Raw genomic sequence first — 15675 nt, forward strand, 5'->3', positions numbered from 1 at the left:
TTTAAAGTCCTACACTGAGCTTTCCTTTTGTCCTGGGTTCAGCAGCAGCAGTCATTTTTCTCCTTCTCAGTAGCTGGTGCAGTGCTGTGTTTTTGACTTTCAGCCTGGGAACAGCACTGATAACACCGATGGTTTTAGTTGTTGCTCAGTAATATTTACTCTGAGTCTCATGCTCTGCCAGGGAGGAGGGGAAGCCGGGAAGAAGCAGACAGGACACCTGATGCAAACTAGCCAAAGAGGTATTCCATACCACAGCATGTCATGGCCACTATATGAACTGGGGGCAATTACCTGGACAGGTTAGATCACTGCTCAGGTCAGGCTGGGTATCGGTTGGCGGGTGGTGAGCGGTTGTATTCTCTCCCCTTATTATTTCCCTTATTATTATTGGTGGTAGCAGCAGTGATTTGTGTTATACCTTAGTTACTGGACTGTTCTTATCTCAACCCGTGGGAGTTCCATTCTTTCGATTCTCCTCCCCATCACTCCGGGAGCAGGGGGAGGAAGGGGGGGAGTGAGAGAGCGGCTGCGTGGTTCTGGGTTGCCAGCTGGGCTTAAACCACGACACCTTTCCATCAATTCAGAGTGCATTCAGACTCCTGCAGCTGGTATTAGACCTTTCTGCTCTTCTCTGACAGAAATCCAAGCATATGACAAGAAAGGCAGAAACAAAAGCAAAGTCCATCTTCCACCTTCCTTCCTTCTGTATGGTCACAGATCACAAGGCTGAATTGTCTTAACCAAGTTGGTGGTGAGCCTTAAGAAAACTGAGAAAAATCATCTTTGGAATAAAGCACATACCTCTGAACTTGGACCATGTTCTTAAAGGCAACAGAATGGCTGTTGATCCCTCTTCCCTCCTCATTTTCTTTGAATAAGCATATCTACAGCCACACAATTTTATGTACCCAGATTATTCACTCAGATTATTCTCTCACGAATTCTCATACAGTATCTTGCAATATTTATTGCTGGGAATACTGGCTATGCTACAGTACTTAAGTACTGATATAACGTTGGGATCTTTCCATATGAATATTTCCATGGGAAAAAAAAAAAAAGGTTATGAAAGTACGTATTTCTGAAAGCCTTTAATAAAGGACCAGTAACCAAGGACTGAAAACAGCTGATTAATTACTGCAAAGTTAGCTACATAAGCTCAGAAAAGAAAAATCTTATTATTATTTTTAACAAAATAGAGGTAGACAGTAACAATGGATTTCGCACCAAAATGACATAAGACATAACCCAGACACACCGGGAAACTGATTTTTTCACTGGACATTTAACAGAAAACATGACTTTCTTTGTGTAAGAAAAATTGTGATGACTTCTGCAAATACAGTGTTTTAAAGAACTGATGTAAAGAATCGAAGAATATTCTTAAGAAGGCAGTTTGTGCACATACTCACCTCTTTTTTAACCTACAACCTTTTAAGATCTTTACAAGTAACAGCTGACTTAGGAAATGAAGTTGACCAGACCTTCTTCAGAAAAAAAACTCCCATATATTAACCGGATTTCAACCTACAGTTAAATGTTCTACACTGCCATGCAGTGTCACCCACATACTAATTTTCAGGGTGTCTCAGTCTATACTGGACTAGAAATTCTGAAGATGATTCTATTCTGTCTACACAACATGGAAAAATGGCAAATTCCTATGTACTGAACAATGTTTCATTAGATGAAAAGAAGTGGCACTTGCAAAAGTAACCTGGAATAAGAAAAAAATAACTTAAAATTTTCTGTTACACCTTATAGTTGGATAAAACCTGATCAGTGTTCTCACTCCCTCAAGCTCAACACAAAGCCTACTGTAACTTTTTGTCAAACCTTGAGAAGGAAATTAATTCATCAGGCAACTGGACAGTTTAAGACGAGCAGGGTTCTTACCTTATCTAAAAAAGCCTGTAGAGAAAACTTAAAACATTTATTAGAAATACTTCAGCATTCAAATGCACATTCTCTCTTTGAAATTCTCTACAAGTAAAGGTCTACCAAAAAGTCCAGTTATACCTTACACTCTACTAACATGAACAGGCTGGATAAAACTAACCAGATGGCTTTTAGAAGTGTCTGAAACAAATGTAGACCTTAAGTACAGACAGTAGCAAAGACTTTCTCCCCTTCACAATTACCATTTATTATGTATTTCACTCTTAGCCAGGATGTGAGGAATGTAAATTAAAAGGCAATTTTAGGGCTTCTGTGAAGACAAAGAGGACTTAATCCTTCAGAGAACAAGTATTTTCCATGCCTAGTTTTATTCTCATTACACCATTATCAAGTGCTGGCAATTACTGTCTTAAAAGCTACAAAAACAGGATTTCAACTCAGCAACAAATTTAGCATCAACTCTATATTCAGTTAGAAGTTACTGTCCTATAGACCTTCTCTAGAATGCTTAATGTTAGCAAATTTCACTACAGATACTCAAGGTATGCTCTATCTCAAATATCAGAGAAATTCTGCCTAAGGGACTCATCAATAAGTGAAGATATTTATATGCTTAATGGAACAATAATTTTTGTTTTCACTGGAATCAATTACTATCAGAAGAAAAACTTGCTTCTCAGTATATAAAAGTGATGGCAAATGTGAACAGGAACAATCACATACACAAGTGCACAGCAGTAAGTGCATGGCTTAAGTAGGGTTTTGTTTGCAGGTTGGGTTGTTTTTTTTTTTCATACTCTTTTAAAGTGCTTTCTGTGATCCACCATCAAAACACGCTTGTTGAAGGACAGATGTGAGCATGGTTGATATCACAAGAACACAAAAATTAAACATTCACGATACTGCTTTGACTTAGATACACATTGGAAGTGTTTCTACATCTCTTATATACAACCAAGGAACATGTTACACTCAGATTATTAGAAGCAGCCTGTTCTGATACATTTTACGAAGTGACACAGCCAACAGTAAAGCTATTGCTTTACTTTTGCAATGTAAACATCTCAAAGAAGAATATGCTAACAGTTTCAGAGATGAGATTACTTAAATCAGTAGAACCAAAGCAAGTGGGCATATCAACCTTTTGTGTCTATGAGGCTTAGTTCAGAAGCTCAGGCTGTACATTTATTCTTTGAAGGACATCTTCTGGCATACAAAAGACAGGATTGACTGCCTTGATTTGTTCTTCTCCTAATAAAGATAGTCCAGCAATTCCAAATAGGGTGTGAAATGGATCCACCTAGGGAAAAAGGAAAAGAGTTTGTGTCTGTTTCCAAATATGTTCATGTCCAAATGTTCATTCATATAAGCTTTTCATTTGTATGGAATGAAGCTTCTGTTTGCTAGGAAGAGACTGAAAATCCCCATGGCTGAAGGAGACAATGCAACTGAATAAAACTTTCATTTGTGCTGACAGGCAAGACAGCTTCCACAGCATGTATTTACAATACTATGATTTACTCAGAGATGCTTGCCAATTGTCTCTTAACACAATTTTCAACTCTGAATTTGGCAGGAAGCACTCGTTTGCCTCCATTACCATTAAATGTCACAGGGTAGCAGAAGCAAAGAAGAGATTTTAAAAGTAAGTTTGATCATCTCTAAGTATCACTTCCATAAATTCCCCATTTGCTCTTCAGCAACCTTATAATGGTCTTCAGCTCCTTAATCGTCTCTGAATACAGAGCTGTGCTGAAAAATCTTCAAAGGGGAGAAGCAACCTACTGGAAGGAAAAAATACAAGAAAAAACCCAGAAGAGACAGGAGCAGTGATCTGGTATCCAAGTATTCCTTCACTGTACAAAACTTCCCTAAAAGCACCTATCACCACATAACTGCAGCAGATTATGAAGTCTCATTACAAGCATCCTGTCAATGGAGTTAATCAGCCATTCTACAAAAACCTATGCAAAAGTCCCTGTGCTGTCTGGTGCAGCATACATCCTGTTTGCTTTAGTGGAACTTCTGGATCTTGCTGCAAAGGTTCTATACTGCAGTAAACTAAGCCAAATTACCATGCTGCAGCCATATACAGGATTCTCAACCACTGATCACAGCCTAGAAGGTTCAAACTACACTACCACAGCAAGTCTTGCTCCTCAATGGTTTGGCAACCACATGATTGCTGCAGTCAAAGCTTAGACTTATACATACTTGCTCCTTCCCAGAACTGAGTATATGGCCATTAGAGGAGGGGTAAAATAAATAAGCAGCAAAATAATAATAATGAACAGTACACTTTAGGAATGGCAAGACAGATGGACAGGCCCAGAAGGGGAGATGGTCCCCAATGGGAAGCGTGCAAGTGAAGTCACAGATTCAATCTGCTGATGAACAATATGTGTGTTCAGGGAAACTGAAATTCCTAGAAGATACATCTACTGCCATCTGCTCCTTTCTGCGGTCTTCTTTGAAGCAAGTAACAAGGAAACACCTGCCGAATGACAACCAAGAGCTAATAAGCACAGCTACAGAAGTTATTGTGAATTAGCTGCTTGGAACTTGAAAAAAAAAATTAAAAAAATGACAGAGCTGTCTTCTGTGAAGTGGTTCAAAACCTGCAGTACAATCACAACATCAAATCAAGACTGGAGCCTAGAACTAATTAAAAACAAAACTAAAAAAACACCAAACCAAAACCCCCACCACACTAACCCCCCCAAATAAACAAACAAACACCCCCATCCTAACCAAAACAAACATCCTCAAACAAACCAACCCCACCCCACAAGCCTCCAAAACAATGGGTCTGTTAGGAATGAGTTTTTACAGGAATGAATCAAAAACCTGTAGGTGTCAACATTTCTATGGCAGCACCCATTTGAACAATGGATAACAGGTAAAAATAATATGAAATGACCACTAACATAACACACAAAAACTCTCCCAATGGTGCCTGCATTAGATATGGAGGAAAGGCTCTGCAAAGTTGCTCTTCTAGCAAGACAAAAGTAGTTCAATAGCTCAAATTTAATCTTGAAGCCAGAAAAGCATAAAGATTTTAAGTGTCACGCTTCTCAGGGAGAATTCTGAAAAAGGAAAAAAGTCTTTCTGTGAGCTCTTTAGAAATACAAAAGCCTTCCAATTTTAAGAACACCAAAATACTTTCCAAATGACAGATCAGAATAAGGAGATTTCTCCCCCTCCCCCAAGTGGAAATAATTTATCAGCTTGCAAAGAAACAGAAAGCTACTTCAGTTTTTAAGGCATTTGTGAAGAAAGGAGAAGACATGGTCAGCTGCAATAAAATGAGCAATAAAACGAGGTCCCCTTTGTGACCTTTGACAAATAAGCAGCCAAGTGCTTTATAGAAATTGCACTTAAGTCTCAGAATACTTTTAATTTTATCTGTCCAGCATCCTTGAAAGATAAGGAAAATGGCTTTATTTGCCATTTTACCTGGGCAATCTCCATTATTTCTTCTTGAAACCAGAGAGCACAGATCAGCTAAACCATAACTGCTCTCTGAAAAAAGCAGAAAATTTGTGCCAACACGTTCTTCATAATGTTATCACAAAAGCTTATTGCTTCCTAGACAAATGCCAGTGAGAGGCAGTTGCTGGGCTGGCACAGAACAAAAGTTAACATATAAGGATTCTTAATAAAAACTTACAGCTCATTTAGATCAGGCAAAACCATGAAGAGAGTCGAGGACTACTTCACCTGCACTGGACTCTAGGTTGCATATCGTTTTACAGAACAAATCAAACCCCTAAAACTCCACACATCCCCCCTGCCAAAAACAAAAAAAATCCAAAAACCAAACAAACAAACCAAACCAACCAACCAAAAAAACCCAACAAAACACCAGACACAGTACTTTTACAGAGATCTTCCAAGTGGTCTTGTGAGAAACAATTTGTGCAGTATGTGTTATGAGAACCAAGTCAGAATTTGTAAGGAAGGGCAACTGACTTCAGTGGGGAGTATCACAGTGCAGGTGCGATATAAAATATGTGCTGCCCAAGCAAGCCTTCAAAAGCAACTCTACCCTAATCTTTCCTTCAAAGCAAACTGCAGGCTCTGCAGAATGCTTACACCTGGATTACAAGTTGAGTTACACTCAAATGAGAAAATTTACCTTCCCAGTTGGAATTTTCAGTTAAGTGTCTCATGTAGTAAAGGGTTATTTACCATATCTCCTGGTCTGTCAGCAAATCCTCCAGTCTCCTCATCCTGGCAAGCCAAAATAAAGCAGCGCAGCTTCTCTCTGTCAATCCAATGTAATCTACCAATCATCTTCAGAGATGCTAGCACCCACCATGAATAACATACATCAGGTAACTGGCAAGCAGAGAAGCAGATTATTATTTGATTTTGTTTTAAGCATGACACTGCAAATTTTATTGGCAATTCTTCAAATTACTAAGTGTGCTGTCACAATAATGTTGCAGAGAAACAACACTTGAAGAGCTTACTTCGACTAAAAGACAAGAAAGTTCCTGGATGCAGTCTCTTTTCAGAGGACTTTCCTTTTTCAGGAAGGGAAAGTCTCTCAAACTTCTTTTCTTCAGGAAACAAAACCACAAGCATGTGATTTTGAAGTGCTCTACACCTTCTGTGGGAGAGGCTAGAAAACCACAGCCCCTTTTTCAGGAGTAGGAAGTACAAAGAACTTCATATCAATTACTTTTTGGTTGTTTGGTTTTGTTTTTTTCCATGGTGAGGGGGGAGGCAATGGACGGGGAAGGGGTTGGACAGAGCAGGGGAAGCATTTTTAATTGGTTATCTATTTATCAGTTGAGATTATTCGAGGTCACACAATTCCCTAGTGTGATGAAGAACACTATTATACCCAGGATCTACATCCAGGAAAACAGTAATTTTTGCACAAATTCTACAGAAGAGATCGTTCCTGATGTCAGAAAACATTAAAGCCCTGATTTAACAGGATACTGGTTAAAGTAGTCAGCAAGACACACTTCCATACGTGTACATTCCTAACCTGAGTACTCAGACTAAGCGTAACTAAGGACTGCATGACAGATGTTAGTGACAAAATTAAGAGGCAAAATGAAGTCCTGACTTCTTTGAAAGTTTATTAAATATTTCATAGAAGTCATGATGTTTTCCAGAAGTACTTCACTTTAGAAAAAATAATCTCTACTGAGGTTTGAGCCAACAAAAAAAGCCACCTAATACCTTCTCTGGTCGTCCGTTGAGACCCCCGGAAGGTAACTGACGTTCACAAAGCCACCAACCCAGCAAGTCAACATTTATTTGATGCAACTGGTCTGTTATAGCCAGGAATCCTGTGCAACAATAGATCTAAAATTACAGACATAAATTGGTTGTGTATTTAAAGACTATAGTTAGCAGACTAAATGCAGGAAGATCTCAAAGCAGGAGTACAGTCATGCAAACAATACAAAATAAGCACACATTTTAACTTTTGGTCTTACTTTTCCATTAGACAAGTACGTTATTGATACTGTTGCATTGTATAAAAGTACCAGCTATACGATGTAATTACAGAACAGTAAGATTTTACTAATACAAGAAATTAATGCATTTGGAGAAAAATTCTAAAAGATCAGGCAGAACCCTCCAGTTTTATTTTAAAAAAATGGACTCTGAAGCCAGAGAAGCCAAACCGATTTTTGCAGGCAGGATATGGCCTATATGAAAATTCTGCATCCAGCATGTGGTTTATTCCTGTATGTGCCTCTTACCCAACGGCTTGCGGGCAGCAAACTAAAGACCAACCACATTCTCTAGAAACAGGTTAACCCTGACCTTTAACTATCCTGACAATCTCACATATATCTAGCCATGTCAGGCTTGCTGCCAATGTGCCATGTAACATATGTGCATTGATAAATCCGTGTTTACTTTTTTCTGGGAAATAACATTTACAGTGCAACAGCATACAAGGAAGTTGTGAATGCTCCATCCCTGGTGGTGTTCAAGGCCAGGCTGGACAGAGCCTTGGGTGACATGGTGTAGTGTGAGGTGCCCCTGCCCATGGCAGGGGGGTTGGAACTGGATGATCTTCAGGTCCTTTCCAACCCTAACTATTCTATGGTTCTATGATACTCTGGTCACCTTTCATGAAGTCACTAGGAAAGCAGCCAAAGCACAAACCACAAGAGACCAAAACCTCAACTGAAGACTGCTCATAATCACCTTTTCCTAATTGAAACACACACCCAAAATGACAACAACGAAAAACAACAACAAAAGCACACATCAACAGGGATGTGCCTATCCGAGAACAGTAAAAAAGTAAATGTTATATTCCCAGAAAACTTTTGAACTACTGTGCAGGCAAACGAGTTGCGCTTTACAGCACTTCAAGGACTATGTGAATATGCACAACAGATCTAATCCTTCCTGGAAACGCCAGCTGCGAAGAGAGTGCGTTCAGCTACTTAACCTGACTTCCTTGAACAGCAGAACACAGTCCAGCCATCTAGACCATATAGGCAACCCTGTATCAGTTGTTTTGAGTTTATTTTTCCCCCTCCCCTTGAGAAGGTTCACATCTCATTTTTATTTGAGTTCAGCAGCTGGTAAGTGTCAAACATAATACACAACAATTGACCTTTATGTTTCATGATTTGTGGCACAGTGTACAACATCTCTATTAATACCAATTTCAAATTCTCTAAAAAAATCCTTATGCTAACTATTTCAAAATCACTACGTGAAGACTGAAATACAGTCCTCTAGGTTGTTCTCTTATGAAATTCATCACACACACACACTGTAATGTCCCAAATCTCTCAGATTTATCTAGCTATTTGCTTGTTTATTTTAACTAAAGTACTAGAATCAGGCATTTTGGAAACAAGAAAGGTTTATCAGTTGACATCTTTGATAGATACTGTAAAGAAATGCTGAAGGCAGTATGTGATGCTTGCAATTTTAAAACATTTCCATATGAAGCAAAACTCACCTGTCCTGCATGTGATTCGGAACCTGGTCTACAACCAAATCCTCCATCAAAGTTCATACAGGACAAAACAAATTCTACTGCTTTTCCCACATCAATAGCATCCAGCCTTCCCTGCAAGTCAGAAAAGCAACTAATGCACTTTATATACGATCAGGCTCGTTATGTTCAGAAACTTCAGCAGTACCAAACAGAAGATTTTGCACTTGTGCACATAATGATTTAGGACTTACCAGAAGTGCAAGAGTTGCTGCAGCACAGAATGAGAATCTTGTATCTATTTCTCCTAGAAAGCAGGGGTAGGGAATGAAATAAGAGTATTTTTATTAACAACAACAAAAATACATTTAAAACACCACTAAAAGCATGGAACAGTATGTTAAAGTACTACGTTTTACACAGGACAAAAATCAGCCAAAACCTACTATTGTACTATTTCCTTTTCCAGCCCATGAATTATTCCTCACTAATTTAGAAAGTGTACATTAAAACTGTTTTGTTTACTGCACATAAAAGCAAACAGTTTATAATGAGCTGGTGTACAGTCAGATATCCAAATCAATTCAACTAGTGGTAATTTACAAATAACTACATAATTTTAGAGTTTCTGAAGTGTAGATAATCACAGAGCAGTAGACTCAAAAATACTCGGACATGACTCTTCATCTGCCTTAAATCCAGGCAGAAGTAGAAGCCACTTTTGTTTTTAGAGTAAGACTGATAAAAGTTGCATACATAATCTGGAAACTAAATCAGAAAGGCAACATCTATAGCAGAATGATTGCTCAGGAAGTCCATACCGATGTAACTCTCCTCACACAAACTCCAAGCAATTAATACTTGAAGTCAAAATTTAAAATTGAACCCATCCACAATCAATTTTTTTTTTTGGTTAAACTGATACAAGACTTTTCTTCTTCATCAATTTACAGGCTGATAAATACAAAACAAACCTTTGCTGTTCTGTCCTACATCAGGTACCACATTCCTTCAGTTGCACTGTTAACTTCCTTTCAGAAATAACAATCCATTGTGCATTCGCTATGTTTCAGTACTTTAATTTTATTCAAATGTAAGCGTTCCATGGGGTATTTTCCATGGGACTAAATATTTATGCTACAGTGTAAAAATATCATCTTTGCTCAGAAAGAATTTATGTGCAGAAGCAAAATCAGTATTAAGAGAAGTTCATTAGTACAAACCCAATTTTTCTCACTCCCATATAGTGAAAGACGCTTTCACAGCTGACATGCATAAAGATTACAACTGACTGCCATTAAATAACATGCAATTTTATATCCTTTATGAAGTAGCTTATCTGGTGTATCAAAGCACTGTCAAGTTACAAATGCTCAAAAGTTTTCTTCTTTCAGAGCTGGCCACTTTTAATACAAGAATAAACCTGAAGTTTAGAATGTTTATGAAAGGAATGAAATATATCTCTGCACTTCACAAAATCTCCTTTTTCATAACTCAGAAATAAGTGTTCACATACAAAACATAAGCAAAAAGACCATCCAAGGAAACATAAGCTCACAGACTTAATACGTGTCAACCAAGCCACTAAATTTTAAAGATCTAAAAGTTACCCCATTTGTCTCCAGCAAATGATCCATCCTCTTTTTGCAAGCTCTGTATATATTCAACAATTTTATTTACATCAACAACATGCAGACTATCATATAAGATAAGAATCTGGGGAAAAAAAAAAAAAAAGACACAGTAACAGTCAGAGGCCAAAATTTAAAAAAAAATCTATTTATTTAAAAAACCCTAAAAATCCTGGATTTATAAAAGACTTCAGTTAACTGTGAATGCTACCTGATAAGGTTTATTAAAGTAAAATGTCATTCACTGCAGTTCATCTATCTCTGTCTAGAAACTATTAAGACACTCTTACTGTTAAGAAACACTTGAGTGCAAATACAGGCAATTCAAGCTGAACTCTTTTGTGCTACTCTTTCGCAGTAACTTAAGTATGAACAATATGAGTAGACACTGACTGTACAGTCAATATATTCTGGGAAAAAAACAGATGTCATAGGGAATATAAAGTTCACTGAGCTAGCACTGATCTGAGCCAGTAAATCCATACGACAAAGCAATACTGTTTCTGAGCCCCAGCCAGCTTCCTGGTTTTACTCATAACTTGCATAATATGTAATGAGAGTAATTAAGAATTTATTGTAAATAGTGTAATAGAAAGAACAGTTTAAACTAAGCAGTATTACAGCGCCAAGCCTGAAAAATACCAACAAGCATGACTTCGAACACCCAGAGTTAGCTGGAATCTTCCAATTGTTAGCTAAAATTTAAGTCTTAAGGAAACGAAAAAAAAAAGAACATACAACTCCAATAGAAAACATATAATCATAGCATACTCCTTAAAAAGCAAATCTGAACAATTTACTATTAATAGTCATCAAAGGAAGATGTGACATGACTCTTTACACATTCTAGGTATGTTTGTTCGCTAAGAACATGCATTATCATTAAGACATGGTGTTTTAATGAACAAAAGTGTTACATCAGCACTTGCTAACACTTCTCAACTTTGCACAACTACAGCTGCATTCAGTTAGAACGAAAACATCCTCTAGTAACATCAAGTATTTACTTAAGAACAAACATCTCTAACAATCTCAGACTGTACCTGCTTCTTATATTGCATTAGAATTTGTGAATGGAATTTGACTTGGCAGTTTGGAACAGCTCAGATGTCACAGCCTAAAGAAACTTTAGTTTCTGGTTCTCACAGTACTCGAGTAATTCTAGAGCTAAACTGGTGATAAATACCAACTTCAGAAAAGATAATACATGCCAGCACTTGTCACTAACCCAAGAAAAGAGCACTCTTCTGTCCTACCTAAGGCTTTCAAATCAAACACCTTAAATCCAACACACTTTCTTCCTAAAACAGGAGATCTTATTTATTTTTAACACCATTTAAATATTTCTTCCGTAGGACTGGACCAGAGAGAAGTTATGCAGCAATAAAACAACAGTTCAGAAACATCTGAACCTTTTTGGTATTTTTTTCCACAACATGAGTTTTCATGAGAAGAACAAAAGCAAAACAAACAAACAAAAACCCATAACAAAACAAACAAGAGGAGAGCGAGAAATTAAATCTACAGTGGAGATGATTGCAGTAAAAAAAAAGTAGGTTGAGAATTACTCTTTCTCAGGGAAAGAGTACACACCATACAAATAGAATGCTCAGGAGACTGGTATCATTTTTAAGTTATACACAAAAAAGCAGATTCGCGGAACACCACAAGAATCAAGTACTACAGTGGGGTTTTTTGTACAGTACTAACATCTAAACACACTATGCATACTAACATCTATACACCATGTATAATTATTATACATACTACATAGTTTAGATATATAATTATTTGTTAATACATTATAATATCAATCATAATCTACAGTAATGCAAATGTGAAAAAATAAAATCCAAAACTTTACTCTTATTCTGGTCACACTTATCTATAAAGATTTTATAAAATCTAAATTTTATCTATCAAAAGCTCGAGCAAAGCCTGTAGCTAAGAAGTATTTAAAAACAACTGCAGTAAAATTATCAAGAATGCGTTAAATTATCATTAAGAAACAGCCTTCCAAAATCTGACCATTTTGTAGGAAACAATACAGCCAAATGCTAAAGCTTTTTCTGTTTGATTTTTTTTTTTTTTAAGGAACTGAAATGGTTTTTCCATTGGCATCCCACCGGACCTGGTTCGTCAGTCTGCAATCATCAAAAGTAGTAAATGCAATGGTTTCTTGTAAAATTACCCAGTTACGTTTACCTGGACAGCACTGAGGGTATAGAGAAGATGAGGATCATGACCTATGCTGGCACTTATTCCACCACATTCATGTTGACATGATTCGATGAATTCCAGAATTTCTTCTTTATTCATTCGGTGCAGCTGCCCCATGAGATCCATTGCTGTCAGCCCCCAGTAAACACCACTCATCCTCAAATACTCCGACATACAGTATTCCTAAGTAGTGCATTATTTTAGTTCTTCATCAGATAAGCACATAATCAGTAGAGAACAATGAAAATACTACAGACTGTAAATGTTAACTAGTGTATGCCAACCATCTTTCATCCCATTAACAACTTACTACATAGCAGCCCCTCACACATACTCTGCAGATAATGCATTTGTGCACATACACACGCATACATACAGGCACATGTATGTGCATGTATCTACATGTACTACATTCCCTTCCTCCCCTGTATTGTCTAGTTCAAAGTATCAAGCTCAGTATCAAATTAAAAAGCATACAAGTAGTTTAGCACCAGCTCAGTTATTACCTTGGCATTCGAACTACCACTCAAATTACCACTCCAGCTAGTCTCAAAAATAACAAACCTATCATATAATGAAGCCTACTGCCAAGTGCCAAAACTGCCACAATCTCAAGTTGCACTAGGAAATGAAATTTCATGCTGAATTCTCTTCCACCCATCACATCACCCGCACCACCCACAAACATTGTTTTCTACTTTCTGAGCACAAGAACAATCATAAGCAATAGTGCTTAGAGTTCTTTTGTGGACAGTAAAGGTAACCACGTGTTTTCTTCAGACACAAGCACTTACTGACATCTTTCATCTGCTGGGACTGGAATACTGTGTGGGCCTGATAGCCCAAGGCTATAAAACTGTTGCTTGTTAAAGTGTTTCTCAAACACAGGAAGCATAGGGCAGTACTGTGGTGGGATTCAGCATGCTGTCCCATCAAAAGAGCAACGTGTAAATGTAGCTATAGTCCTTGTGCATTCTAGCAGGTGAAGATGCAACAAGCAGCTCATTTCTCAGGTCTCAGAGTAATTCTAGAGCTAAACTGATAATCTTCAAATTTACACTCAGATAATACATGCCAAAACTCATCACAGACCTCCAGATATAAACAAAGACGTCCTTCTTTTGTACTTGGGATTGTAGAGCGAGAATGAACTGGCTTGTGAACAAGTAAATGGGGGTATTATGACTATTAACATCACAGCTGTACTGACACGAGTCGATACCTACATAATCATCTTTCTTTGTTCCATATGAAGCTATATAGTCCGCGTGTTTCTCCGACAGCAACGTGCTTGGGGCATCGGGTTTTATCACAACATCCTTTTGGGGTGTTCCCTGTAAGAAGTACCAACAAAACGCCGGTTGTGCGTTCAGCTCAGGCTGTGGCACCTCGGCGTAATTCAGCCGCCACCAGGACACCGACAAACCGACACGTCTCTGTTGTGAACACGGGCTGACCCCGTACCCCCAGCGTTCCCTTCCCAGTCGGGCTACGGCCACCGTCGCCTTCCCTAGCGAACACAGCGAGCGGAACCCTCCCGTAAAGCTTAGCGGAACCGCCCTTCTCCAGGAAGAACCCGAAACACCGGGAACCGCGGAGCCCTTCTCCACCGCCAAGGGGCCGGACCGGGTCACCACGCCGCCATCCCCGGGCCAGGCCCGCTCTGGCCCCGCAGCGCCAAGAACCACACCTGGGGCCGCCCCCAGCCCGTCAAGCGAAGCGGACTGCTGCTGGAAGCCTGCGCTTCACGCGGAGGCGAAGGCGCGGGCTCGGCCTACCCACCAGCCCCGGTCTAATCCCTCTCGCCGGCGCACGCAGCGATACCCACCATCTTCGCCGCCTGCACCGGAAGGAGTGTGGCGCTGCGGGGCGGAGCAAGAGGGGGCGGAGGCGGCAGGGCCTCGCTATGGCTGCTCCAGGGCTACCCGAAGGCAGCTGCGGTTACGCCGCGAGACCGCGCCAGGCGAGGCGGGAGCCCGAGGTATCGCCAGCGGGGCCTGCCGGGCTGAGCGGAGCCTAAAGCAACCTGTGCTGCCCAGCCGCCATCGCCTCCCGGTGCGTGGTCCTACCGCGGGCGGCTGCGCTCCCAACCGAGGAGAGGAGGGACCGGTCGGGTCGTTCGGGTCTGCCTCCTCTGGGCCGCGCTGCTCGGCTGACGCCCGTCCCGCTCGGCGCCGGGAGCCGCGGGAGAGGCCACCCTGGGGCCTCGGGGGCGCACGAGCAGTTTTGCACAACTAAGGGTCACCTGGAGACGGGAGAAGAGGGTGAATTTACATACACTTGACTCCAGCTGCGCGCTTTCCTGTGTCGCAGCCCATTTAGACATAGGTCCGGTTTTGTGACCTCAGTTCCCAAATCCCAAGATTTTAGCTACAGAGAAGGCAGAGATAACTTTACTTCAAAACCACCCTTTGCTACCTGATTAAAACTGCACAGGATGATTATGTGTTGATGGCCAACACCTGATGCTGCCAGGTGTTCCCCCAGAGAGCTGTGCCAGGCAGGAGCACCCCTGCAATTCCATAAGGAAGTATGATGTGCAATGCTTGCTTGCAAAGAACAGTCAAAATTAAGGTCTATTTTTACATATATCAAATACTTAGAAAGGATGTTGCATCATCAGTCTTCCTGCAGGTAAGGAAGTTGGTTTATAGCGATTAATCACTTTACTTAATGAACTAATTTCCTAGGTGGCCTACCTGAGAAATAAGCATTGCAAAACTGATAGCAGCGTGGACGCAGGTACTTGTATTGCCCTTCACTGCATTCAGGTGATGGATGAAAGACCACGGTGAGGCAAGGACAAGTTGGTGAGACATTGCAAAGAATTCATAGGATGATTGCAGTTTGAAGGGACTTCTTGAGACTGTTGAGTGTGACCCACCTGCCCAAGCAGGGTCAGCTAGATCAGGCTGTCCAGGACTGTCTCCAGGTGAACTCAACAGACAGAGACTCCACCAGCTCTGCCTGTGTGTGACATCTCTCACAATA

At 39.9% G+C, this 15675-nt stretch overlaps 1 protein-coding gene across 2 annotated transcripts; it reads right to left on the bottom strand.

Annotated features, from left to right (window-relative positions):
* Positions 1 to 1083: 1083 nt before the first annotated feature.
* RABGGTB (Rab geranylgeranyltransferase subunit beta) lies at positions 1084 to 14524 on the bottom strand. Of its 2 annotated transcripts, none has more exons than XM_080622448.1 (9): positions 14513 to 14524; positions 13911 to 14018; positions 12670 to 12867; positions 10444 to 10549; positions 9088 to 9140; positions 8858 to 8968; positions 7102 to 7227; positions 6094 to 6243; positions 1084 to 3199 (listed from the first exon to the last, which is right to left on the bottom strand). In XM_080622448.1, exons 1-9 carry the CDS (start codon positions 14513 to 14515, stop codon positions 3059 to 3061), a joined length of 996 nt encoding a protein of 331 aa, XP_080478574.1. In that variant the 5' UTR covers positions 14516 to 14524; the 3' UTR covers positions 1084 to 3058. The 2 variants fall into 2 exon arrangements, with proteins under 2 accessions (XP_080478574.1, XP_080478575.1); XM_080622449.1 differs by having other exon boundaries at positions 14375 to 14519.
* Positions 14525 to 15675: the final 1151 nt, after the last annotated feature.

The sequence above is a fragment of the Psittacula echo genome (genome assembly GCF_963264785.1).
Source record: "Psittacula echo genome assembly, chromosome: 7".
NCBI lineage: Eukaryota > Metazoa > Chordata > Aves > Psittaciformes > Psittacidae > Psittacula > Psittacula echo.

Coding starts and splice junctions, on each gene's coding strand:
- RABGGTB (XM_080622448.1), bottom strand. Junction 10,550..12,669: donor ATACCCTCAGTGCTGTCCAG/GTAAACGTAACT, acceptor TTTTTTCCCCAG/ATTCTTATCTTATATGATAG. Junction 7,228..8,857: donor CCGAATCACATGCAGGACAG/GTGAGTTTTGCT, acceptor CTGTAATTTTAG/ATCTATTGTTGCACAGGATT.